The 27,811-nt window shown below is 47.7% G+C and overlaps 1 protein-coding gene across 1 annotated transcript in view; it reads left to right on the top strand.

Moving 5' to 3' along the window:
- Positions 1-27,811, top strand: part of Inpp5a (inositol polyphosphate-5-phosphatase A) — a 189,267-nt gene that overhangs the window by 141,867 nt on the left and 19,589 nt on the right. Inside the window, exons 9-11 of the mRNA XM_027409069.2 lie at positions 5,946-6,030; positions 23,716-23,811; positions 23,897-23,971. Coding sequence (XP_027264870.1) covers positions 5,946-6,030; positions 23,716-23,811; positions 23,897-23,971 — 256 coding nt within the window. The remainder of the gene's footprint in view (positions 1-5,945; positions 6,031-23,715; positions 23,812-23,896; positions 23,972-27,811) is intronic.

Genomic DNA, 27,811 nt, shown 5'->3' with positions numbered 1-27,811 from the left:
TACACATGAGAATATCCACAGCAATGCTTGGAGAATGCTGTGAATGGCTTCTTGCCACTCAACCTCCACCTGCAGCATGTTTCTGCTCTGGTGGCTTCACATCAACTGCTCCTTGGTGGAGACCCCCTTTAGAGGTTCTCAGGTATTTTACCAAATGGTACCTTCCCCACCCATCCCATTTTTGCCAGTCTTGGGGAGGCAACACGATTTTTATTTTTCTAGAGCTGGTAAAGCTGGGCATCTGAGAGTTAAGGGCTGCTCAGCTCCTAGAGATCTCACCTGTGGGTTTTCCCGCTAGGTGCCGTGGAAATAAAGCATTCCTGGAGGCTAAGGCTCTTCCATGTAGCCTGGTGGGATTTTGTAGCCAGTGGAGTTGTCTCAATGTGAGGGGGGAGGGAAGTAGTACATTCAATATCTAGATCTTATGCTTAGAAAATAAATTGGAATGATGACAGATAGAAAGAGAGGACCAGCCGTCTAGCCAGAAGGTGTGAATTAAAGACTTGTAGCTCTCATGCTAGCGTACACAGTGGCACAAGTTCCCCCAGCAGAGTGGGACATGTATCATCAAGGAGTCTGGCTTTTGCAAAGTTGGGAAAGACCAATGTGGCTATGGCCCAGAACACCCCTAGCACATTGCCACTGGGAGAGGGAACCAATCCCTGTCTAGAGGAAAAACCCAATCTCTAAAAATTCCACCAATAATCTCAGTCTTTACTGGAGCACCGGGAAAGTAGGTGGAATCCAGTAGCTTACAGAGTCTAGGCATGTCCCATGTCTCCCTTCATGTTCTGTTGTCCTTTTGTTCACAGTCAGTGCCCTAAGGATGAACACTGTCCCAGGGAGTTCTGGATGCTGCAGCCAAGAGCTTCAGACAAGGGACTTGACTGAGATTCATTTCTTGCAATTCTGGAGGCTGAAGTTCAAGCTAAGGGCAGCAAGCCAGGCTCTAAAAAAATGGCTTGTGGACACCGTGTCCTTACATGGTAGAGAGCCAACAACTCTGGGGAATCTTCCTTTCGTGTCAGGTCCCCTCTGACCTTGTTAACCTCCATGAGCTCCTTAAAGGCCCCTTCTCCAGTGCAGTGACCCTGGGTCATTCCCTAGAAGGAGCTCATGTACCAAGCTTGGACCATAAACCTGCTAAGACGGAGACTGCCATTCAGGTGGGGAACAGCAGTTCCCATAGCCCATGGTGGGGAAGGTAGCTTGCTCATCAGAACCAGTTAGCCCAGGTTGTCAATGTTCTATTACATGAAGCAATCCTGTATGATGCTGGGGGCAGGAATCTCAGAGTGCCCTGGCTTGTGTGCCATGTGTCAAGGGCACTATGCTTGGGGTCAGTGGACTAGTTACTTACGAATGAGGAATGTGGTGGCTGCTAAGATGAGACCTGAGGTCCTTCAAGCCACCTCAAGCCATATTGGGTGTTCTGTGAACCTATTATGGCTGGGTTTTTGTTCCTTTGCCCCTGAAGTGTTACTCTCATATCTCAGTCAAACCCTCTGAACTGAGGGTCCCCAGGGTTTCAGGACCCATGGGGATAGATCTTATCCCCAACAGCACCTTCCCAGGTGTTGGGTGAGGAATGAGGGCCAGGGAAGTTTCAGACTGGCCATGCATTTATTTTGTTGGATGGATTTACTTTTGTGACTAGATGACTTATGATAAAGAGAAACTTAAGAAATTAAATTACCCTCAAATATTTTGGGTAATTTAGCTGCTTTATAACATTGGTATTTTAGCTACTTAAGATTATTTGATCAACACACATGGTCTCTCCCATAGCTGAGGACAAAACCAACATAAAGTTGGGGGCAGGAACCTCAGAGTAATGTAATGGAGGCTCCATGGTTAAGTAAAAGCATAATAATGCCAAAAGGTTTAGCATTCCAACCATTGGTCAAAGAGTAAAAAGGGAAGAAAGGCAATTTATCAGTGTGTTAGAAGCACTTCAGGGGATGGGACTGACTAGTCATGGCTAAATCCACCTTCTAGACCTTTGCAGCCTTTGGGGTGAAAAAGTAAACAAGCTGTGTGCAGGTTATCATCTCTCACACCCTGCGAGATGTTGCATTGGTGCCCTCTGCAGCCACCGTGACCATAGAGACTCTCAGCGCGTCCAAGGCACCTCAGGGTTCCTGTGGCATGGAAGTGACTGCAGCTGAAAGGGTGATTTTTGACTGTGACTTTCCTCCAGAAGTCGAGAGCCCGTCGCATTATGGGAGGTAACGTCTTCAGATGGGGAACAAGGCCCTGGCCAGATAGAAAAAGCCACCCTTCCCCCAGTGGTGCTGTCACATCCTGGAATCACCTGTCAAACAAGAGACACCATTTCCAGGCCTAAAAAATTGATTTTTATGGCTCTTCTTGTAATTCTCTTTCTGAATAAGGCACATGATATTGATGTGGGCCTCCTTTTTAATCATAATAGCCACTGACAAGGTAATTAATTTTAAAACAACTCTTTTTTCTCTGGTCCAAATGGCACTATGTAGAAATTAAAAGTGAGTGCCGTGAGGGCCGCTGGCCTGGCACTCAGGCGATTGCCTCGGCCCTGACAGCCCCTTTATCTTGCTGCTTCTGGGCGACCTTCAGAGATGGGCGTTGTTATTAATTGGCTTGGGCTATTATATCAAAAAGAGCAGGGCAGGAAAGCATGATAAAGTTTAGGTTTTTAATGATAGTCTTACAGGAATCTAGCCATGCCAGTGAAATTGCCTTCCTGGGTCATCACAGGCCCAGCATGGGGCTCAGTCAGGACCCATCAGCACCTCTCATGTGAGGAATGGCCCAGATGCAGCATTGTCTCACTAAGTACACAGGCATCTAAAGTTAGTGCACTCAGCTTAAATCTGAAAAGGGCTTTTTAACTAATTTGCCTTAACATGGATTCTGCCATTTGATTAGCCAAGTACATGTGTGCTACTGTGGCTAGCGGTTTCTAAGACCTCACACACCTTTATGTTGCTTTCTAGGCCTTTGTTTTCTCTAATCTGAACTTAGTGCAGCCCATTGTGTTTGACGCTCACACTAGTTGATGAGACAGAAAAAGGCCTGGCCTCTACTATCCCACTCAGAGCTTGCAGGTTCACGTGCTCACACAGACACACCTTGGTGTCCTGTGAATTCACTTCCTCCTGTGGTGCTCTTAATGAGCTCGGCTTTGGCTTGTTCCACACTCTGACCTGTGGGTGCCATTCGCCTCTCCAGATGCCTCAGCATAACCTCTGGACAGCTGTGAATACCTGCTGAGTGGTTCATGACCGCAGGAAAAGCCAAAGTTTCCTTTCCAAGCTCAGAGCTTGAGGTGGCTTGTACACATTGTACTAGAAGAGATGGAACCCTTGAAAGTGAAGATGAAGTCAAAAGTGTTTGGCTCAAGAAACCAGTACTGATGAATGCAAGTTGACTCCTCCCTGCTTTGCCCATGAGACTTCCAAAGCCATCCCTTTCTGTAGAGATAAATTCTTGCTGTGAAGTTGGATATGCATGCCTGCAGCCTTTGCACATAACATACCAGCGAGGTGTCTGTGATCTGCACACAGCACGTGCCTGAGCGGGCCGTGGCTTCTGAAGGATGTAGCCATTCATGTGTGTGGAGACATTCATGACAATGAAAAGTTCAGATCATCTGTAATGTTCATTCCCAATAAGAGAAGTGTAAGTAGCCAGGCAGTGGTGTTGCACACCTTTAATCCCAGCACTCGGGAAGCAGAGGCAAATGGATCTCTGTGAGTTCCAGGACAGTCTGGTCTGCAGAGTGAGTGCCAGGACAGCTAGGGCTGTTGCACAGAGGAAACCCTGTCTCAAAAAAACCAACTCCCCCCCCCCAAAAAAAAAAACCAAAACCAAAACCAAAACCAAACCAAACAAACATAAAAGTCATATGAGTCAAAGGTGTATAGGAATAGATGTTTATTTTAAAGTCTATGAAAACAGTAGGTAGTCTCCAAAAGGCCCATGCGGACCCATGTGCTGTGTGTGTGATGTGAGGCATGGGACATATTTTATGACAGTCGGCCTTGTAGGAGAGTTAAAGCAGAGACTGTGCTTTTCAGACTATCCCACACAGCCCCAGGAAAGACAGCATGGAAGAGCACATGTTCAGGTTGTATAAGTGGAAAGGAAGGAGCAGCAACAGGCCGCAAGAGGAAAGCCCATAGTGACAGCCAAGCACAGAGCCCCACAGACATAAAAACAAAAGATCAAATTCCAGTTCCTATAGAAAAGACTTCTTCCCAGCCTGGGCCAGTGGGCAGAGTTCTCCAGCCCCTCAGAGAGCCCAGCCCACAGAACTCTCCACATTCCTCTCCAGGGCAACTGGCTTCCTCCTGGTGACTTGTTCTGTGAACCCAGGGTTTGGACACCCTTCATACTTGGACTGTGTAACCAGTGTAACACTAAGCCATATAAATTAGGACCCTCCTAATGAACAAGTGCGTCATTGGCTGCTACTTTCCAGGTTTCCTTTGCAACCTAAGTTCAGTTCTAGATACCCCCACACGCAAGGCTACACCCCCACCCCCAACCCCTGCCACCCCGTTGATACTCATTGATGCTAACAGAAGCATATCTGTAACAGGGAGGCAATAACCAGGCCACAGCATGACACATTGGGCTTCCTGGTAGCCACTAGCCACTAGACACTTGAGCCAAGGTGATAGAGAAAGTCTGTCTGACTGCTGCCTAATAATCAAATTTCTCCTCCTCCCCCTTCTTTCTCTTCCTTCTCTTCCTTCCCTTCTCTCTTCTCCCCACTCCTCTTCCTCTTCTGTTTCATGTGTATTGTGTATATCATATATTTATGTAGTACATAAATTTGAGTATGAGCATACATGTTGAAGGCAGAGCAAGCTGTTGAGTATCTTCCTTTGTCATTGTCTACCTTATTGCCTGGAGAGAGAGTCTCTCACTGAACTGGAAGTTGGTCATTTAGGCGCAGCTGGCTGGCCAGGGAGCAAGCTCTCGGGGTCTGGCTGCCTGTCTTTATCCTCTGGGTCTCACCTAAATGCTGGGATTATAAGCACACACAACCACATGTGGGTTTCTAAGTGAATACTAGGGATTCAAACTCAGGTATGATATGCTTGTAGAACAAGCAAGTAAGCCACCTCCAGAGCCCGTCATGTTTATTTTACTTAAAACATGAGCCTTTTCTACCTTGGAACTTGTCACAGCAGGTTAATTCTGGAATAACTACTGGATGTCTTCTGCCTCTGGACAGAAGGCATGCTTTTGCTCTACTGGTGTCTGGTTAGCAAATCTGTGCTGTAAGTGGTCCTCACTTCACTTTCTAATCAGAAACAAGGACCACTTACCCTGCCTCAGGAGCAGGAGAGCTGCCCTGTGTGGTGGTTGGGAGACTTGGCTCCTCTGTAAGGGAAGCTGCTATGTGTCCTTCTGCCAGATGTTTGTGTGTTTGTATCTCTCAATGGGAAAATTCCTCATGAAGTGGTTGTGACTGGTGGAGAATTTGTAGAGTCTTTCAGCAAAGCAGCATGGGTTAGCCCGTGTATTATTACAGGTGTTCTCCATTGTGACTTGGAAGTGTCTGGGTGGGATGTAACCATTGCAGAGTAAGAGTGAGCTCATGTGTAAAAGGAGAGCAGCTGTGGGCAGCCATAAGCACACCTGTTCCCTGGGACAAGCTTTCCACTTCTGTCTCTTCTGAATTCTGTTATCACTCAAGTGTCTATCTAGTTCTGTATGCACTACTGATTTCCACATCCTCCTGGCCAGCCAATAAGGACAGTTGAGTGCTGTTTGTTGCTGTGTGCATGATGGTAACCTTTGCACTAGATTTTGGAGTGCAAGAAACAACCACCATAGTGTCTTTATAGCAGGAAACATTTGGGGAGCATGGAGGAGTAGCTGGACCAGGCCTGTTTGGGCTGGTTAGCATTGCAGCATTAGGTGACCACTGCCTCCTTTTCTTTTCCCAGAATCATCGACCAGCGATTTGAAAAAGTTTCCTACTTTGTTTTTGGTGATTTCAACTTCCGCCTGGATTCCAAATCTGTTGTAGAGGTAAGTAGGCATTAAGTTTCTTCCTCAGTCTGGGCATTGTGGCAGAACCAATAGTGGCAGAGAAATGCTGTTTAGGCCACTTCCATGACAACATTTTCATAGATTGTGCTCTTTTTATTTTTTGTTTTTTAAGTAAATTTTTGCCTGGGGCCAGGGAGAAAGGGTCTGTACAATTGTTCAGCTTGTCAGCCATTGCTGGCTTTAAGCATAGGCATCCTGGCCAGGCAGGACTGCCTCATGCCTTTAATCCCCACACTTGGGAGTCAGAGGCAGGCTGATCTCTGAATTCAAGGCTAGCCTGGCCTACAGCTCTAGTTCCAGGACAGCCAGGGCTAAACAGAGGAACCTGGGCTCAGTGTCCCTTGCAGGAAACAACCTGGGGAAACTGTGTGTTGATGCTCCGATACCTGCAGAGCTGAGGACTGTTGAGCTCTGGGATTTCCACTGCTTAATCCTCATCAAACACCAGGAAACTGATTGTTCTACTTGATTTAATGAATTGAGGCTCTCTTGGTTTGGGGAACTCTAAAGCTATGCTGACTACTATGGGAACTCTAGGCAGGGTGCCAAGGTCCTGGTGTCCCTAGAATGACTGCAGCTGGCAAACTTTGGCACCAAGACAAGTGATGTGACCACTGAGGTTGGGAGGAAACTATGTGGCTAGGGTGTGCTGCCAAGGGAAGTAAGTCCTGTGGTTTGGTTTAAGGGCCAGATTACTGTGTAGTAAGGTCCATGCCTGCCACCAGATGAGTTCAAGCATCCTGAGCCCTGGGACAGAGCTATTCTCTCCTGGTTTCTACATGGTTAGGATGTACTACCTTCTTTGGTGGCAGAAAACTGGATGTGCAGAAGTGAGGCACTGCCCCCTTTCACCTCCCACACGCACCTTGCCTGGGACCTTTAAAGCATGCAGCAGCACTAGGTAATACACATGCAGGGGCCCAGTGAAAACAGCATGAAGTCACTCGGTACCTCAGATTGCTGTCTTCTCATTAATAGTTTTAGTTCCAAATCTTGTCACACATTAATCTTCCATCCTCAGTAGAAAATTATTTTTTAAACACAGAGTTGAGCAGGTGTCTCCCTTTGATTGGCAGAGATGAGTGATGTGCCATTAAAATCCTTCTGTGATTAATTAAGCTTAGGGTACCTCATCAGGGCAGGCCCACTGGGTACATTTTGAACTTTGCAGTACAAGGCGTCTTCCCTGGATTTTCAGTGGGTATAGCTGTTCTCCCTAGATATTCAGTGGGTAGTGGATGGAAGTGGGGGGTCCTGGGTGTCCAGTGGTTGCTGGTAACAGTACACCATTTTTTTCTTTAATTCTCCTCTCATACATTACATCCCGACCGCAGTTTCTCTCCCTCCCTCTTCTCCCACCTCCCCTTTCCCCCAGATCCACTCTTTCATTTCCCTTTAGAGAAAGAGCAGGGATATCAACCAAACAGGGCATAGCAGGGCACAAACCCTCATATCAGGGCTGGACAAGGTAACGCAGTAGGAGGAAAAGGTTCCCCAAGAGCAGGCAAAAGAGTGAGAGTACCACACCCCACTCCCACTGTTAGCAGTGCCAAAAGAGCACCCAGCTACATGATCATGATGTACATGCAAAAGACCTAGCTCACACCAATACAGGGTCTGTGAGTGTCACTTCAGTTTCCATGAAGTAACAGTTCATCTTAGTCCAGCCATGAAAGAAGAAGGAATACCATGGAGCATGTGCAGTTTCTAAAACAGTCAGAATAAAGACTCATTTCCCAGGCCTCCTCTTTCTTGTTCCCGAGCTTCTGAGCTGAGTTGCCAGCTTGCTGCTGGAGGTCAGCAATTCTGCTGTACACCATGGTTTCCCTGCCTCCCCAGAGGCTTCCACTTGGCACAGAGTGGCCATTGTGAAAGGAACAGACTCTTAGAAGGCCAATGCTGGTCAGCCTAGAGCTGCCTGTGGTTGGGGAAAGGTCAAAGAAGCTTCTTCACAGTAGACTTTTCCTTCTGGGTGGGACACAGGCCATAAGAAAAAGCAGCCAGTCTGCACGGGCTCAGAATGGCTAATGGGTACTCTCTGAATCTGTCCTTCAGGATGGGAGGACAGTTTGGCTGTATGGGTGAGTGCAAAGTCAAGAAGGAGATCACCAGGGCCATTAGCTTCACCACCTGCCCTTTGCCTCCTTATGGTACCTGAGCAGAGTCAGGCAGCTTCAGTTATCATAGAAACGAAGCATTCTGCATTTGTGTGTTCCCTAAGGAAGCTAGTAAGTGCCCAGGGGGCCATCAATCTGCCCTGTACCACATAGCCTCTAGCCAGAGCTGTGTGGCTATTTTGCTGAGCTGGAGGCCAAGTGATGGTGGGGCTGGATGCCTTGTCTTCCAGCTACCTCTCCTTTGCTGTGGGTCAGACCATAATGGGGACTAGAGAATGGGACTGTGGGAACTTAGAGAAATCACCAGAAGATCTCACCTCGCTGTACAGTCCCCTTTTCTCAAGGTATGAATGGTTTTATGTCTCATGGTTGCTGGCTACCTCTGTGAGTAGTCAGGAAAGCCATCAAAATCAGTGTTGCCTCCTGGTCTGTCAGAGAACTGTTGGCCTTTATGGTAATCTGCTAAGTGTTAGATGTGTCTGGAGCCCTGACCTAGGTGCACTGACCTCATGAAGGGTGAGTTTATGTCACCTGATGCCAGATTGATGTATCTGCAAAGCCACTCAGGTCTCCTGCAGTTCTCACTGTTTGGAGTAAGTTTTCCAAGAGGAGGTATGGCTTCTGGGAGAGTCTCTCTCTAAGTTTATTAAGTGATGCTTCTATTTCATTGGAACTGTCATTGAAGACAGCCTGCTGCTAGCCCCTTTTACCTGGACATTGTCCCCATTCATGCCTGAACAGATGGTGCTGGCTAATATGGCTATGTTGCCTGCAGCATCCCTTCCACAATGCACGGCCTTGAGTATCAGGCAGTTAAGGAGCCAGATGTCAAGTTTCATTTTCCCCAGGTTTTACAGAGCAGGTCTGGATGAAGTTTTAGTACAAATTCAAGGACCTTTGTATTTGAGAAAATGTCTCCGTGGACTTGCTATCATTTTGCACTGGGATTCAGCTTCCTCGCCCTTTATTGGTGGTGAAGCCTTATTCATATGAAGATATGAATAAGATATCTTCATTCATCTTGGAAACACAGTTCTGAGATGTCCACACCACAGGGTCTCCAGCCAGAGTCCCAACTGTTCTTTACAGTGTTCCATATGTGGCACTGTCCCACTCAAGATGGGTGGCACTGTGATCTGCTGTGTGGATTCCCACAGAAGGGACAGGCAGTGTCTCTAGCCACAAGGATAGGACCCAAGAGTGTAGAGTAGGAGCTTCTCCTTTGTCAGCAAGGTACACACAGTGTCGGGTCTCTTTTAAACACCACTGTCTTTGTACCACCTACCTCCAGGTATTAGATGACACATAGTAGCAGGGCTGTGTACACTCACTGGGGGCTCTGGGCCTTGCCTGAGGAGGGACCACTACAGCCACTTGCCATCTGTGCGGGGTGCTTTCCTTAAGCACAGCTTGGTCTGCATTTCCCCACATGAGGGCTACTGGCATTGGTGTGCTGTGGTCATATGAGCTTTGCTGGGCTCCTGTGAACAGCGCCCTTTACAGTTTTCTTCTCAAAGCCCCTGGGTGGGACAGCATTACCTACATGGCTGTAACACCCCAAGGAAGCCTCCTCTCAGGGAGGCCCCCACAACAGGGCAGTAAGATCATTGGCATCAGGCACTTGCTGACCTGGCATGCTGCCTGATGGCTGTGGCTCTTCCGCAATCACTAATTCTGGTGTACGTCTCTCTCCACTCTAGAAGCCTGGAGCTCCTTGTTTCTGCTATCAACCTGACACATGCAAAGGAGTGGGAGGAGAATCAATAGTTTTTAAACTGGATTATTTGCTCAATAAATAAATGAATATATCTTAGATCTGTGCATTAATTCCTGGAGGGCTTTTGAGGCTCTTTAAGACCTGTGGATAGCTGTTATTCATTCAACCAGTAAAGCTTGCCTTTACATTCTGACTGTACTTTACCATGTTAAGTAAAGCAAACAGTAAAAAATGTGGAAAACAATTTATTAATGTAAGTTTTAAAAGCCCGGTTAGTGACAAAAAGGTTGTAGCTCTGAGATTAAAGGCCCTGTATCCTTGTGATTTTAACATCACCAGCCCGGTATGAAAATTCTGGCACATGGTCCCACTACCCTCCTTGAGAAGCCTGTCCCACCTCAACTCCCAGGCTCACGGTTCTATCTACTGTTTCACTCTACCACGTGTACTCTTCTGCCTCCACCCCACAGAGGACTGCCTGAGGATCCACAGGAACCGTGTAGCCCAGCCAGTCCATGCTTACCGGAACACTGCCTATGATGGCTTCTGGGGGCCTTTGACTGGAATCCCAGTGTCCTTTCCTCTCCTCACTTCCCCTCTCAGTGCTTGTTATTCCTAGAAGGGCCCCAGATGCCTCAGTGTGGACACCTGCAGATCAGCTGTGGCCCAAATACTCTTTTTTTGTTTGTTTTGTTTTTCGAGACAGGGTTTCTCTGTGTAGGTTTGGAGCGTGTCCTGGTACTTGCTCTGGAGACCATGCTGGCCTCGAACTCACATAGATCCACCTCCCAGGATTAAAGGCGCACGCCACCAATGCCTGGCTTGCTCAAGTACTCTTAGAAATCTTTGTACCCTCATTTCTGGCAGGTCACCTCCAAATGACTTTCATATTTCTAAGAGGCAGAGTAAGAAATTCAGAAGAGTCACAGACAGACACATTCGTAAGTAGAAAGGTATGCTCCTCAGAATATAGGATGCCCTGAAGGAAGGTGTCTTCTGGAAAGGCAGTCCTGAGGCTGTGGGAAGGCTGGTGCCTGAGATACCCGATGCATACAGGTAATTCATCTACAGGTGGCTTACCTCCTAAAATGACAGTAGGGGTTGATTTTCAATCAGCCTAGGCTTTTTGTTTTGTTTTCTTAGGCCACTGAGTCCCCGCCCAGAACAGAGCACTCCTCAGTTGTCCTGCCATCCTGGACAGGCAAGGAGATTCCAGTCTTCCAGGGAATAGGGCCCATTTGATAGCCCTGCCCCTTGGGGTCTCACGCTATCACACTGGCTGGCAAGATTCATCAGAGGTTAATTAAATCTATCTCCAAAACAATGAAAGGCCAATGAGCTAAGCCCAATCTCAGTAAATTAAATGCATTAAATGCAGCCATTGTTCATCCTGCAGGGAGGGTGGGCTCAGACTCTGGGTGTCTCCAGAAAAGGACCAGCCTCTAGGCTCTGGGAGCTCCTGGAGCACAGTAGAGACCTGCTTGTCACTTGCAGTGAGGGAGGAGTGTGGGGATGGGATGGGTGGCCTGTGAAAGAGGCTCTGTGTGCAGAGCTGTGAGGCACTGCCCCCAGGAAGAGCAGCTTCATATGTTTCAAATGCAAATTAATGCAAACATGCTTGCAGAGCAGAACTGAAAAGATGATACTGTGATCAAATTTGGCACCGCTTAAGCCATAATTAAAACATACACAAATTAAACACGATTATCCTGCCGTGTAACAGGACCACGCACCATTACTCTAATTAATAATGCAGCCTCTAGCACAGTCCTGCTGCTGGGTTTGCTTGGAGGGTATGTTTTATGCCTTGCACAGTGGCAACTAGCAGCTGGGGTGTTCAGCTGGCCACGGTGACGCAGAGTGACAGCAGTGCCAGCCGCGCCTGTCTCTGCATGGTCTAGGCTCACCACACCTGCTGTGCATCACCTCCCATCAGTGGTGGTGAGAGATGCCTTTTGGAAGCTGGTTGTCTTTCAAAATCCTGTTGCCAGTTACTGACAGCTACATGCTCAGGTGCCAGCTGTACCTGTTTTAAAGCAGGGCCCAGTGAAGGAACCCCCATCTCAGCAGATGCCTTCCAGAGAAACTCCTGGGACACAGAGTGACACTGGGGTGTTCTCAGTGTTGGCTGTGCCCACTAGGAAGAGCACTTCAGAGGATCCCCCAGTGTCACACCCACAATGTGATGAAGACCATTACAACCGTAAGCCAGCTCAGGCTGCCTGGTGTCTAAACACTATTGGTACCCAGGGGCTCCTGAAAGTCAGCACCCTGACATTACTTTTATGACTCCAAGGATGCCTTCTGAGAGCCCCTTGTCCTAGCCAGTGAACTATTTTTGTGTGGGGTCCAACTGAAGTGCTGACTCCCTGTGGTCATTGTGTCCTCGTTTGACCAAACCCTCTGATCTGCCCCTGTGTGCACAGCCTGCATGTACTGTGTGCATGTTCCAGACAATATCAAGAGAGGCTTGGGCCTAGGTGTCAACCAGCATATCCCTAGGTGCTCAGTGAACAGGGGTAACTGTGGCAGCCGTGTCCACCCTACTGTGTGTGTACAGCTATGTGAATTGGCCAAAATTAAGTCCTGTTCCTCAGCGTTTTACTAATTGGCCTTACCCTGGTAAGCCTTAGAGCCCTATGTGATATGAGCTTTGCCTGTATTATGGAGAGGGAACAGTGGGCATTAAAACCGGGGCTTCATATGAAGTGGGCACTGCCATGTCAGAGCCCAGTAGAGTTCCCATGAGCACTTCAGGGCCTGCTTTACCTGGCTAGCAGCCCTCAGAATTCTATCTTAAGTCAAGAGTGCAGGCAGATCTACACCATGGCTCTCCCCATTTCCTGTAACACTTTACACACTCAAGTTAGTTCCCTGCAGTGAGTCATAGTAGCAGCCCTTCTTCCTCTGTAGCCAGGGCTCCCACGGGATCAAGTGGAAATTTCATTCCACCTTTGCCTGCAGGAGACTGGGCACTCAGGTGGCAGGAGGCCTAGGTCCTATAACCTCAAATAGGGGCACACAAAGTACCACCTAACTTAAGGACTTTAAAAAATAATGGCAGTAACAGAATTCCAAATTAAAATATGTTTTTAATGACTTCAAAAGGAGACCTAGTTGGACCATTTCTGAATAGGGATGGCAGTATCAGCTGTATCACAGTAAATTATAACAACAGATTGGATTTTATATTCAGAGTATTTACTTCTGCAAAGATCAACATGCATACCTTAATTAGCTGGTGTTTCTCCTGTTTTTCTATTCCAAGATCCTATTAGAGGAGCTAGGTCTTTGGACTCACTGCTCAAGGATTTGTTTGGCTGCATACTTAGGGCCTGTCCCAGCTCTTAAGAGCCTGTGGGGACCCTGCTCTGCTTTCTTTCCATCCTTCACAGCCTCGTGATCCTAGGGACATCCTGAAGAAGTCCTACTGCAAATATACCTCCAGCCAAGACAGAGCATTGCCTACAGGGGCAGCGCAGTCTTGTGAGACATTTCTGGGTTATGGATGTTGGGTGCCTGCTACACATGAGCCTTATCTTGTGCCCATACACCTATAAAAGTAGGTCCTGGCCTACCTTGGTGAGGCAAACAAGTCACTCAGGCTCATTAGTGCCATGTCTATCTTTGTCCAGCTGCTGTAAGGCAAGCCATCTCAGGAGAGGAGACAGATGATAGGGTCTTTATAATACTCTGTTTCATATGAGCAGTTGACAATGTCCAGCAAGGAAAAGGACAGAAGATGGCCTTCTGCGGCTGCTGAAGGACAGCTCCCCAATGGATGGACAGCATCCATCGCTGATGCACTTGTGGTTCGTTAACTTTGCACAGCAAGCCCTTTTGCCCCGCCCTGTGACCTACAGTGATATCAGGCCAGCAGGTGTTTTCCTCTACCATCACTGGTACCTTCTTCTGATCTCCAAAATGGTGAGGCTCTTCAACAGGACTTGATTTGTTTGGAAAGTCAGAGGAGCTGAGGGGTGATGGATGGGACCTGCCTGAAGAAAGCTCAAGAAATCATGTAAAATCCTGTCCTCAGTTTTGATGAATCAGAATGAGCTTCTAGCCTCAGAGGGTGGACTGGTCAGCCATCACAGTTCTACAGAGCCCCCCATCCCCCCCCCCCCCGTCTACTCCCTGTCCTAAGTGAGGCTGTACTGTTGTGCCTCCCCGCCCCAGTGAAACCCACTTGAGCTAGTTGGGAAGCTCTGGGATACCCAGGTTTGGATCGATGAGGGTGTTTTATGTACTGTGCCTTACTAGGCACTTGAGAGGGCACAGATGTGACCTAGCGGGCCTGAGCTGCCACAACCACAGTAGTGGCTGTAATGCTGGTGTGCAAATCTGTAACTCTTATAGCCTGGCCACAGACAACCTCCCATGGGACAATGCACACACTGACTCCCACCTCAACTTCAAGAGAAATGAGGGTGTGCAAGGGCTGGGCATCCAGAAACTGTGTGTGTTTCTATGCGTGTCCAAGGTATGAAAGGTTGTCAGGGTGAATCCAATACTGTTTGCACATGCTGTTTAGTCACAAGTTTTTATCAGACACAATTAGAACTGGTACGGTCTTATCTTTGCCAGCTCCATGATGGCTTTTTACCTCTATAAGGATGGATTGGCTTCTCCATATGGTCTCCTATGGATCTAGGACCCTGGTCTCTGCCACAAAGGGCATAGAACCAGGAGTCAAGATGAGCATCTCTTGTGTGTGTTCTGACTTCTGACTAGGGTGCAGTTATTGTCAGGGAATTTGTTCAGGTACTATTTTCGTATATTGAATGCAGATATTAAAATCACCTGTTTCCATTTTGGAGCTGTCACTTGAGTGACTTTTTGGTCAGCCTTATTGCTACTCCTTGATATGATTTGAAATAATGTCCATAGATGCCAACTATCAAGGAATGGTTAGATAATGCTTATTTGTGGTTTAAAATTCAAGTGGCTATCCTAGGACAGTGATAGACTGTGAGAACTATCACATTTTAACATTTAAATCCCTGGTGCCTGTTTCACAGTGACCCGCATCTAAACCTAAAACTTCATCCACTGTTTTATTGGTGAGGCGACTGTGTTCTAGAACCTAGATACCCGGCTTGTGGGGGTTACAGTGTCTAATCACCCTGTATCAGCAGCAGCAGAGGGGGTCCTTATCGTTAGCATTGCCAAGGAAATATTCCAAGGAAAAGCATTCTATTAATTTAACAACATATTATGTAATAGAACCCAAATTTATATTAATGTTCAACATTCTAAGAGAACTCATTTTAACCTACATAATGGTTATTCTCTGGGTCAAGTCTTCATTTGGTCAAGCTTCATCAAAATGTGAGCTTAGTGGTAAGGATTGTCCTTTGATATGTTTTAAGGGACATCTGTGTGGAATGGTCGTTGTGTCTAGGAGCACCTGCTGGGAGTCCTTCCCTCCTGCAGTAGAGCCTGGGGCTGGCTGGGAGCTGTCAGCAGTCAGCCCCTTTCATGTCATCTCTGCCATGAAGGTTACTCCTGGCGCTTTACTACTGTACATTTTCTTGACTGGAATTTAGCTAAAAGCTCAGATGAGAAGAAGAAAGACTGAGCCAGGATGGGTTTCTACTACACTGTCCGTGACCACCATTCCAGTGAGGGGCCTGTCCTAGGTTCACATGCTCTTGTCTAGGTGCCGGCTATACATACAAGCTGGGCCTCCTTGGCACAAGCAGTTTCTTGCCACACACCAGCTGCTATCTGCCTAGACCAGTGCAGATTCATCATATGAGCTTCAGTTGTCTAAACCAGAAAGGGGTTTACTTGTCCAGGAAACTTCAAAGCCCGCCATACCCAGAAGTGTCCCATAGTGAAAGCAGAGCCTTCATTATTAGTGACCTGTGCCCTGCTGCCTGTGTCTCCTGACCCAGTGGCCCCCTGTGCTGAGGCTGTGTGGTCAGATAGATTCACAGTCCCCTGCAGAGCAGGCAGAGGCTAGGAAGGCATATGATCCCTGCACATGTCCACCTGTATGTCCCACAGCCGTGAGTGGCACTGATAGATTCACATGCAGATGAGATGGGATATAGTCACCATATTTGTAACTGAATATGGGTGCTGAAGAGGTCCTGTGAGTGATGGTATATGTGGACAGAGTCAGGGGAGCCTCTCCCGGCACAAGCACTTCTGTGTCCCTGCCTCTTCCAGCCCTACTCTGTCCCAGCATCATGCAAAGGGAGAAGTTTGCTCAGGTGCTCAAACTTTCTTCAGAGTTCCTGCCCCATTCACAGCACAATGGGAGGCAGCACAGCCATCTTGGCTTCCCTCTCAGCCTTGCCCCTCCTGGTCTGAAACCCTGCCCATCAGTAGTAGCTAAATGCGGTTTGGTTGTTGCCTCAAACCAGAGTTTCTACACAAAGATTTCCTGTCTTGAGTTACCACTGTTGTTGGAAGTCTTGGGGATTTTAGCTCAAATGTCAGTAAACTATAGTGCTATGAAGCAAAATTCACCTTGGAAGGGAAGAACAGACTGGTGTGGGACACACAGCTTAGACAGATGTGAGGGCCCAGTATAGCCCATCACTTAAACTTGTAATGTTGCTCTGGCCCCGTCGGGATCCACTAGCCTGCTGCTGGGACTGACCGACCTCCTCACTGCAGAAGACATGGTTCTAAGGCTCATTTCTTTTTAAAACATCGGCTTGAATTCAGACATTCCTAGGAACATCTGTGTGTGGCTGAAATTTGGCCGGCCACAGCCACCCCTCACCCCTTTGTCCTCAGGCCTTTGTTCCTGATTTCACGCTATCAGAGGGTCTGCATGTTTTCTTGCATGAAGTTGTCAGGGGAATAAAGGCTCAGGAACAGGGTCATGTTTAGAGGATGGGCATGAAAAATTGGTAAGATGTATCTCTAAGCCCACCCACCAGCTGTTGCCTGCAGCAAGCAAAGACAGGAGCAAGCACCCCACACTCTACCTGGATTGGGTCCACGCTGAACTCCACTCCTTCCTCCTAGCCACACCACTTTGCTTCCTTCCCTCATCATCCCACAGGTACATGCAAAGCCTGTGAGTGCCAGGCAGTCCGTGTACCTGTGAGTCAAGCACCATTTTCAAGAGCAGGAAGCCATTAACTGCTGTCCTTGTACAGACAGACTTCCACTGCTTACAACACAGAACCACCGTCTGACGCCTTTACCCAAGGAGAAGCCTCTAGAACTTGGTGTGACCATCCCAGAGTACCTTGGATGAGGACTGCAGGGAGCTAGCCTGTGGCTGCCAACAGATGAATGTCCCCACCACCGTGGGACCAGAGCTGCCTGGTTTTTGGTGACACAGACTATGCCTGAGTAGGGAATAAAGCAGAAGTGCCAAAGGAAGGTTCTACTTAGGGGAAGCTGTAAGTCTTGGTCGCCTGGTGCCCAGCTGGCTAGATGCGGCTCCACAGAGGTGGACTCGGCTGCCCTACATGTGCTCCATCCAGGCTGTCTCTACACAAGGCACTAGTGAGGTGGGGTCCTGAAACACGGACAGGCTGGAGATGCTCCGTCAGGAGGGTACCCACAGAAGCCTTGTGATTTAAAAGACCAGGAGATGTCACAGCTTCACGAAGGAGACTTGCTTTGTCATTTTCAGTTTTAAGGTAGTTTTACCCCTGAGGAGTTGCTTGTCCTTTGTGTGGCCCCCGAGTCTAAGAACCATTCCAGTCAGGTCTGAGTGCCATCTCTCCACCTTTGGCTTAGCAGCTTTGCTGGTTTGGCAGAGCAGGCAACGTCTCCAGTGAGGTAGTGCTAGAATCTTTGGTTCAGCTTACTCATGAAGCATGCATTGAAGCACCTGGTCTCCTGGGTTCTGCAAATGGATTGGCAGGCATGGTTCCCTTCAGGTTCTTCTTGGGCTGGGAGAGACACCTAATCCACTTGGGGGTGTTTAATTCCTATCCTGCCCTGGAATGACTCCCCTTGCTGCCCATGATGTCTGTTAGGGGTGGCACTGCTTTGTGATTAATTCTTGACCACCCCCACCCAAGCCCCCTTGAAGGAAAGCAAGAAAAAAAAAAAAGTAGTGAGGCCAGGAGGCTCTGGGTTTTTAAACAGCCTGGAGACATCTGGCCTCTGGTTTTCATCTGCTGACTAAAGTCAGGATTAAACCTTGCCCCCATAGCTTTGTGCAGCTACTGGTGAGTGACAGGCTACCTTAGACAATGGAGGCATCAACCCCTCCCAGAGCATAGTCCTGGGCTGGACAATGGAGTGTCTGGTGGCTTTGCAAGGTCCAGAGCTGTCCACCAATCTGCCCATGTCTCCCCTGGGACACATTCTGAGAGATGCTGTGCTCTAGCCAGAGGCAAGACAAGCAGGCTCAGTGAGGAGTTCATGCTGGCTGTGTCCCCCTCCCAGATATTCAGGGCCTCTTGGGGAGCTGCAGATGCTGATGCTGGCCAGCCTGTAGCTTGTTGGCTTAAGTCCTGGCTGAGGACTGCTTCTATCCCCTCAAAGAGTTCCTCACCTGCCCTGGCAGGATCACTCCTGGGATGCCTCCTCCCTTTGCAGAGATGCCAGTGTTACCAAGGTATAGGCACACATCCTGGGGCATTCATCCTTCTAACTACCAGAAGATATCCTGGTCTGAGTAACAAAATAATACAGCTGTTGTGGAGTGTGGTAGCTCATGCCTTTAATCTCAGCACCTGGGAGGCTGAGGCAGGTGACCTCTGTGCATTTGAGGCCAGCCTGGTCTGCATAGTGAGTTCTAGGACAGCCAGAACTATGTAGAGAGACCCTATCTCAAACAAACAAACAAGTTTAATGGTCAGCATGCACAGGGTCTGCACAGGTTCATATGGGTCCCAGCATTGAAAGGGAGAATTGGACATGAGCTCCTATTCTTAACCAAGAAGCTATCCCAAATAGACAACCACTTACAAAGGAAAAATTAATTCTTTCCAGTGGAGTCTCACTGAGTATATAAACCATAAACTACACTTAAGGGTAGACCCCATGTGCAACAGGAGATGGCCAATACAAAATGAATGCAATGGTATTTTTGTAGTTGGTTTTGGGGTTTTTGTTTTGTTGTTGTTTGTTTGTTTGGTTGGTTGGTTGGTCTTATATTGCTTTGTTTAATTATTTATCTTACTGGTCTTTTGTTTGGATATTATGTTTTCCAATTTTATGTTCTTATGGGTTTTGTTTTTGTGTGTGTGTGTGTTTCTTGTTCCTTTTCACTGTTTTTTATTCTGATTTGTTTGTGTTTTTAATTTCCCCATTTGTTCTCTAAAGCGAGAGAAAAAGAAGGCATGGAGTTAGACGTGTGGGGAAGTAAAGTGGAAAGGATCTGAGGAAATGGGGTAGGGGAACCATGATCAGAATATATTGTATGAATTTTCAATTAACAAAATAGTAATTAAGCACCAGGGAAGAATCTGGGGTCAGGCCATGTCATTGTACAGAAATTGACATTCCTGGGCCCACTGTTTCTAGGGCTCTGAATCCTACATCTGTAAACCTCTCCCTCTCTCCAACCCTCAATTTTTTTTTTTTTTACATCCTGATCTCAGTTTCCTTTCCCTCTTCTCCTCCCAGTCACATCCCCCACCCATCTTTCCTTTATCCCCACCTCTCTTCCATTCCTCCATTTCTCTCCAGAAAAGAACAAGCCCCCCATGGATACCAGTAAAACATGGCATATCAAGTTGCATTAAGACTAGGCACCTCCCCTCATATTAAGTCTGGACAAGGTAACCCAGTATGAGGAAAAGGGTCCCAAAAGAAGAGCCTACCTACCACTTTTGTCTGGGTGCATTCTCCACAGCATTAGTTATCACTTGTAGTGCCAGCCTGACACAAAGGGGCATGGACAGAGTGCAGACAGATACCTGGGGCTCCTGTAGACATCCATGGCCTGCAGAGCTGGCTCCTCACCATGGGGAGACTTTCAGCAGGATCTAATACCACCTCCATGCTTCCCAAGAACCCCCATCTGCTTTGCTTTAACCCCCTCTTATTTCTCCAAGAAGCCTCATTAGTTACCTGCCTGATACCCGGTCAATTTCAAAGGTGCTGGGAACCACTTGACTTCCTGAAAAACCCTACAGTGTGTCAAGGAGGCCCATTCAGCATGACCAGGTGACCTATGGACACAGGACCGCAGTGCCCACTGCAGCCCTGGCACTGGAGACCAATAGAGAATGGTGGTGAAAGCTTGACCTAGGAGTCCCTGTCTGCCTAGTCCAGGGCTGTATGATCCTTTGGAAACACAAGCTGGTGGAGCTCACCATACAGCAAGATACCGAGAGAAACCTGCCCAGTGAAGGCAATTCTGGACTCTCTCAGCTGCTGACAAGCATGCAGCAATACACTTTTTAGAGAACCTCCTGGGCTTTGGAGGCAGGTGTGCGGAGTACTGCAGAGAGACTGCATTGTGGCTTGGTTTGTGTTTTGCAGTGTGGTAGCTAAGGAACAGCTGGAGGACAGACAGCCCAGCTAGATACACTAGCACTGCCTTGCTTGGATTCCACTGTTGATAGAAAGTTTTAAAAATCTCTATGTGTTTTTACAATGTGCCTCAACCACCGTTATCAAGAGTAGCCCCCAAACTTGCAAGTGTGGTTAAAACCGTCTCAGGTCACCAAAGCAGATTCCAAAATGTCCAGAGGCCGTGTAAAGGTTGTCTTGGGACTGAGAAGCCATCTCCTCATGGGGCAGCTGTATCCTTCCCTGCCCCTATAAGGAGATAGTGGGGGAAGGACCTGGGGTAGGCTGCAATCTGGTTACTCTGAAGTTGGAGGCCAGCTGAGGCTGGCTGTCAGTATCTAGCCCCAGGAGTACCTGTGTGTCAGAAAGCACAGGTAAGGACCAATGAGATGCCTCAGTGGGTGAGGGTGCTTGGCTACCAACGCTGATGACCTGAGTTACATCCCAGGGATATAAATGGTAGAAGAAGAGAATTTGACTCCCCACAAATTGTTCTCTGGTCTCCACATGCATGTGGTGCCACACACACATCCACTCACATGGGCACACACACAAATGAATATCATTTTAAAGATTTTTTTCCAGAGGGAAGCAGAGGCAGGCAGAGCTCTGTGAATTCAAGGCCAGGCCTCATCTACATAGCCAGAGTAACATAATAGAGAGACACTGGATGGATAGATAGATAGATAGATAGATAGATAGATAGATAGATAGATAGATTTTTTTCTTAAAGAAAGCACAGGTAATTTTTGCTTTTACAACAGATGCTTTCATATTACATCTGAACGACTTGGTCTGCTGTTAGGGCCAACAGGCTATTTGCCCTTAATAAAGTTTTGATCTCTGTGAGTAGTGTTTGTGACAGCTGAGTGGAGGGAAAGCGAACAGATTTAGTTCCTGGGATGAGCTGGCCAATGCCTACACTCACACAAGGGCGTCTAATTACTGGGTAGCTTTGTGCAAATCTAATGAACTGTAAAAATCATGGGGTTTGATAGCACAAAAAACAGCTGTCTGCTGCTGTCATCAATGTCCTGGGCTTGGGGAAGCCAGACTAGGCATCACGCTTTGGTAGCTGTCTAAGCAAGAAGAGACCAGGAAATGCAGATGAACACCCTTGGCACATGGTGATCCCAGCATATTCCAGGAGACAAAACAATCCTCTGAGGGCTAAGCCAACCTTTCCAGGGCCCTGTGATGAAGCCATTGGTGCAAAAAAAAAAAAAAAAAAAAAAAAAAAAAATGGATCTTAGATGGCTTTTAAAAAATAGCATTTGGGTTATTTCTTCTCCTTTCAAAAGAATTAAAATCCCTTCCTTAGGTTGAGCCGGAAAAGCTGGGCCTGGCAGCTTTCTGCTTGAGTGGTCACGACTTCCCAGGTTTGAAAGGCCAAGAGAAGGCCCTTTTGCCTGCTCGGTCCTGTTGGAGCCTTTACAGCCTGTGAATGGGGAGGTTCCATGGGAAGGGATGTGGGAGAAGGGGCGGGGTGGCTGGCTCTTGCACAGCTCTGGGGGACCTTCAGATGTTGATCCTTTGGGAGCTGCCAGCTTGGTGAGATAAAGCAGGTTTTTTAACAGTTGAGGGCAGATGCCTTCAAGGAGACACAACCATGAATTTCCTGAACCGTCTTGCAGTGGCCACAATGGCCCTCTGCCTGCCTGCCCCCACCCGGAGCCTTTCCTTCATTCATAGAAAGCAGCTTAAGCCACTTAAGCGCATTAGCATCAGGATGGGCCAAGACCTCCATGGGATGCAGGGGGCTGGGTGGCCTTGATGCCCCTGGTTGTTTGGGTACTTGTCCTAATCCTCCACAGTTCCAAGGCAGCCAGACTGATTTGTGACACAGAGTCCAAAAGCCACTTTGGAGGGTTGGCTGGGTTAGCTGATCTGTGCCCTGAATGTCAATGGCCTGGCCTGGAGTGTGTTTGGGGAGTGGCAGGCCTGGGCTGGAATGCTGCACATAGAGCTGGTCTACTTATCCCTTGTCCTCATCCACCTTATAGGATGGGTGCTGTGCTGGCACAGCTGCCTAAGAATACCTTAGGTTTGTGCCCAATGGGTATCTGACACCTGAGTGAGCCCCAGGCAGGAATGAGGGTGCAGAGCCCTGAACTTAAGCAACTCCTCTGGCTCATCACAGCACAGACTCCCAAAGGGATCCTGTAATACAGACACCTTAAAAGGCCAGATACTTCCAGTAAACTGGTCTCCTTATAAGTAAAACTTATTCTCTTTGCTTAAAAAAAATAAAAAAATAAAAATATTTTGTTTACATATAGCCCAGTTAAGCACTGTCACTAGCCCCAAGTAGCTCCTCCTATAATCCCGGCCCAGGTGACAAGGTTCTTGCTTTCTGTTTGACTTGGCTGTTTATACACATTTTGTGTAACTGATCTGTTAGCCGAGAAAGTAGCTACTCCCTTCATCTTCACCATCAAGGCAAGAGGCAGTGACTTAGAACCTTCTTTTGTCTAAGAGGTGTTTTGCATTTGTCTCTAGGAATCTTGTGTTGCATTGTCACTTGTGTTTGTAAGTGTCTTGTTTTCATCCTTGTCAGCTCCAGACCCCTGCAGTGTGTGTATTGGGGCACAGGAGAAGGGGAGGGCTATTGCTCCTAGTGGCTCCTGTGCCTGCCAGGCGGGGAAGGGGGGCAGTCCCCAACTTTGTCCTGCTTTTGGGGAGTGACCTCTTTGACCCCTTCCTGCATATATTGAGGCTAATCCAAACAGGCATGAATTTAATTATCAACCAATGCTCTAGATGGTTGCTTTTGGTCAAGGACCAAAAGCATTCAACTAGAAGGTTGGTGGTTCTCCAAAGTCACCCTTCCTTTGGTGGAATATGCTGCCTGAGCATTTGCTGACTTCATCAGGCTTCTTGCCCCTCTTAAGTCCTTGTCACACCCTGCCCTCAGTTCTCCTGACTCCTGGCCAGAGCCCAGGACTTATCTCCTGAGATTCTGACCTTTTGTCCATCCACCTCTGGACCTCCTGGGCTTAGTGTCACATGTCATGGCCTGTTCTGCAGCTTGACAGCCTTAGCCAGCCCCATAGGGTTTGGGAAGACTCAAGACAGCCAGCAAGGAGCCAGCCCCTTGAAGGGCTCAACTTGCTGCCTGGCGTGGTAACTGCTAACAAAGCCTTGCCTCTTGTAGAAGCATGAGCATATTGCATCTGTATTGCAATATCAGCCACATGCAGCCAGGACATTGTACAGCCTGGTAAAGGGACTTGTGAGGAATAGCCCATAAGGACTGTCAACCTAGTCTCCTTGAATGGATGTGAAACCCTTGTGTCCCTTCCCATTGGAGACATTGGGAAACCATTGATACCAACTGGGGCCATGGGTGGACAGACTGAGACTGAACACCTTGTCTTCTTGCAGACACTCTGCACAAAGGCCACGATGCAGACAGTCCGGGCTGCTGATACCAATGAAGTTGTAAAGTTGATATTTCGGGAGTCAGACAATGACCGGAAGGTAAGTTGCTCATGACTAACACCAACCACACCCAGCCTGAGGAGTGGGAGCTGTGCAGGGCACTGAAGCATCTCTGACCTGGCAGGTTGTGCTCCAGTTGGAAAAGAAGCTCTTTGACTACTTCAACCAGGATGTCTTCCGGGACAACAACGGCACTGCGGTGAGTTCTGTTTGAAGGTGTATGCATGGTCACCCTGGATACCTCTCACAAGACACTCCTGCCACAAGCACATCTACATGTGTTCAGGCCACCCAGAGTTCAGCTTGGGCTCCAGGCTGACTTGGTGGGGGTGACTTATAGGGCTGGGGCAGGGGCAGGCTACGCTAGGCTTCCAGGATTATCATCCTGTCAATGGGCAACACAGTGTTCCTATGACCTATGAGCATGGGAATCTCCTCAGGGAGAGAGGTAAGGTCCTGCCTGTTACTGTGGAAACTAGAAAGTCCATGACCGCAGGTATGCAGCAAGGCTTGGAACCTCATTTTGAATAGGGAGAAACCACACATATGTAGTGATGAACGTGAGCAAGTTCCTTGTGTGTTCAAGGCCTGTACATGCATGCATGTGCTAGTGCATGCATGTGTGTGTGTGTGTGTGTGTGGTGTGTGTGTGTGTGTGTGTGTGTGTGTGCACATGTGTGTGCCTGAGTACATATGTATATGTCTACATGCATTATATTAGTTGATGTTTATACGTGTGAACATGTACATGACTACATTTATGTCATTGTGTGTAAATGCATTTGTACATGTACAGGCATCTCCAGTCATGGGCATCTGCTCTGATCTAAGCCACAAGCAGACTGGCACTTAGAGTGGCCTGTATGTAACCGGGGTGTGTGTGTGTGTGTGTGTGTGTGTGTGTGTGTGTGTGTGTGTGTGTATTGGGGGGCTGGCAGGTGCATGCCGTAGTTAAATACACCATGCTGGATGTTAAATACAGTGGTTACAGTGTACTTTAGGATTGTCCACAAAGGTAGAGTTTATACCACAGAGATTGTCATGGCACAAATACAGCTCCCACCCCCAGCACAGCTCCGCATTTACCAGAACATAGTGAACTGCATGCCCGGTCCTTCATGCTGTAACCTCATCCCCACTGCTGTGGCAAGCCGGACCCGCCTGCCTTGGGGCCGACTATTAGCTTCATTCTTGCAGCATGCCCTGCTGATCTTGCAAGTGTCCCTAGCTCTCTACTCCTGCTTGTCCATAGCAGGGCTTCATGTAGTTTCTCCTCACTGTGCTCTTCAGTGGCCTCTGAAGGATTCCTTCCCCTCTCCTTTGTCTGCTTCAGTGCCCACTGGTTCCTTTCTGCATGCTTAGTCGCTCAAGGACCATAGCTACTGGTGGTTCCTGGGAAAGGGACTTCCCTAGGGCAGTGGTTGTGTTATCCTGCCAGCCTTGTACAGGAACAGGCCACTTTCCAGTTCACTTTAGAAGAATAGAGCAAGTAGGGCCTGGTGGCACAGGCCTTTAATCCCAGCACTCAAGAGGCAGAGTAGAACTTGATGAGTTCAAGGCCAGCCAAAGCTACGTAGTGAGATGCTGTCTCAGAAAAAGGAAAAAAAAAAAAAAAAAAAAAAAAAAAAAAAGAGTAGTATAGAGCAAGAACCCATATGAGCTTAGAGAAGGCAGGAGAAATATGTTTGAGGGCCCTCATCAAAGCTTGCTCTTTGGGTCCTGAGAAGTAAGGCCATTAGGGACTTTGCACAAGACAAGAAGCAAGTGAGGTCAGATGCAGTGGTCACCAAGGACACGGAGAACATTCTGGAAGAAGCAGAGAGATAAGAAGACTCCAGCAGCTAACGAGAAAACAGTTTGACCTTGGGCAGCACTGGGAAAGAGAGTGGAAAAATGTGTCCTAGAAACATCCAGGGGTGTGCCACTGGAGTCTAAGGACTCTGTAAGGCCCTTAACATCTAGACAGAAAATTTGCAGTGCCATTGGAATGACCAGCCTTGTTCTCTGGATGATAATCTGCATTCAGCACACACTGTTCTGGCCTTTCTTTAAGGTGAAATATGAGTGGTTATTCCTGTAGTTCCATTACTGCAGGGCTGTAGGCAGGAGAGGCAGGAATTCAAGGTCATCCTCAGCTGCCTAGAGTTTGAAGCCAGCCTGGGCTACGTGAGACCGCACCTCAAAGAAACAAAAGAAGAAGGGCTGGGAAGATTGTTCAGGGTCAAGTGCTTACCAAGCAAAAATGAGGATCTGAGTTCAGATCTCCAGTGTCCTTGTTTGTTTTGTTTTGCTTTTAAAGCCAGGTGTGACAGTGTGAATCTGCCATCTCAGCATTGAGAAGGCAGAAAGGGGAGGGTCTTTAGGACTCACTGGCCAGCAAGTCTAGCTGAATCAGTCATCTCCAGGTTCAGTATCAAACCCTGTCTCAAAATAACTTAGAGAGTGACTGAATTAGACACTCCATATTGAGCTATGGCCTCCATGTATTAGCACAAATATGTGTACAAGCACGCCAACACACACATACATTAACACAATTTTTTTTTAAAAAAAGAAGCCAGGTGTTGGTGGCCCACGCCTTTAACCCCAGCACTTGGGAGGTGGATCTATGTGAGTTCGAGGCCAGCCTGGTTTCCAGAGGGAGTGCCATGATAGGCTCCAAAGCTACACAGAGAAACCCTGTCTCGGGAAAAAAAAAAAAAAAAAAAAAAAAAAAAAAAAAAAAACAAGAGGAGGAAAAGAATAAGGAGAAGGAAAAATTGTGCTATGCATGTACAGATGTATAGACATGGTACAAGTATATAATCACAGACTTTGGAAGTTGGAACAGGAAAGTTGCAAGTTTGAGGCCATTGAGGGTTGCATAGGAAGAAAGACCCTGCTGGTTTGTTTATTTGTTTGTTTGATTGATTGATTTTTCCATTTTGAGTTGCTTTTGTTTGTTTATCTGTTTATTTATTTATTTATTCTTCTCTCATACAATACCTCCTTCCACTCCTCACATTCACCACCCTTCCTCCCCACTCCCCCAGATCCACTGCTCCTCTGTTTCCCTTCAGAAAAGAGCAGGCCTCTCAGAGATATCAGCTGAACACAGCATGACAAGATGCAATAAGACGAGGGGCAAATCCTCATGTCAAGGCTGGACGAGACAACCCAGTAGGAGAAAATGGGTTGGAAGCTCTGCTGATGTAAAAAAAAGAAAGTTTGAACATCCAGGAAGTGTTTTGAATTTGACTCTAATATAAAAGAACTCAGCTTTGAAATAGGGGGCATTTCCACATGGTGAGTTCTTGGCACTCATGCCTATCTGCCAGAATCTTACCAGGAAGTCAGCGGGTTTGCCAGGTGCCTGGAACTCAAGTGGCACACGCTTCCACAGGCTGCTTCTCAGAACCTGAGACATACTTTCAGAAATGTCCCAGGCATGCTGCCAATGTCCCGCCTCTGCCCATGTCACACATAGTCAAAGGAATTGGCCACCATCACTCAAGCCAGACTCTGGGCATCAAATCCCTTTATCCTAATGAGCAGTAAGAGATAATCTCATCCTCATGGCCTGGTTCAACACGCTGTGCCACAAGCACTACAAACAAACTACCGTCTGCAGGATGGATGTGCCCGAGCCGGACTCAGCCCCCAAAATCCATCGCATCCTTCATCAGCCACCGGTCTTGTACTCGTCTGACAGAAATTTAATTCAAGCTGGCTCCTGAAAATAATTATTGTATTTTAAGAGTAGTAATCATTGGCCGGGACATGATTGAATGTGTCCATGCGTATTGACTTTTTCTATGATTTATAGCTTTGTTTAGTCGATATTCCCATCGAAATTGTATAATTAATTATAAGTGTGGCTGTCAGGGCTGCAGGATGGAGTGCCCTGGTGAGGATTTGGAGAGATTAAATTTTCCTTGGCTGTCCCAGGGCAGGGCTTGGGAATTTTCTAGGTGCTTGGCCTGTTGGATAGAGATGTTTTCTGTGTGTTTAGCAACCGCCCGGGCTCTGGGTGCATTGATTTTCCAAGCCCTTTTTTCTT

This window comes from Cricetulus griseus, chromosome 3 (assembly GCF_003668045.3).
Source record: "Cricetulus griseus strain 17A/GY chromosome 3, alternate assembly CriGri-PICRH-1.0, whole genome shotgun sequence".
Taxonomy (NCBI): domain Eukaryota; kingdom Metazoa; phylum Chordata; class Mammalia; order Rodentia; family Cricetidae; genus Cricetulus; species Cricetulus griseus.
This window is presented reverse-complemented; position numbering and strand designations above follow the sequence as displayed.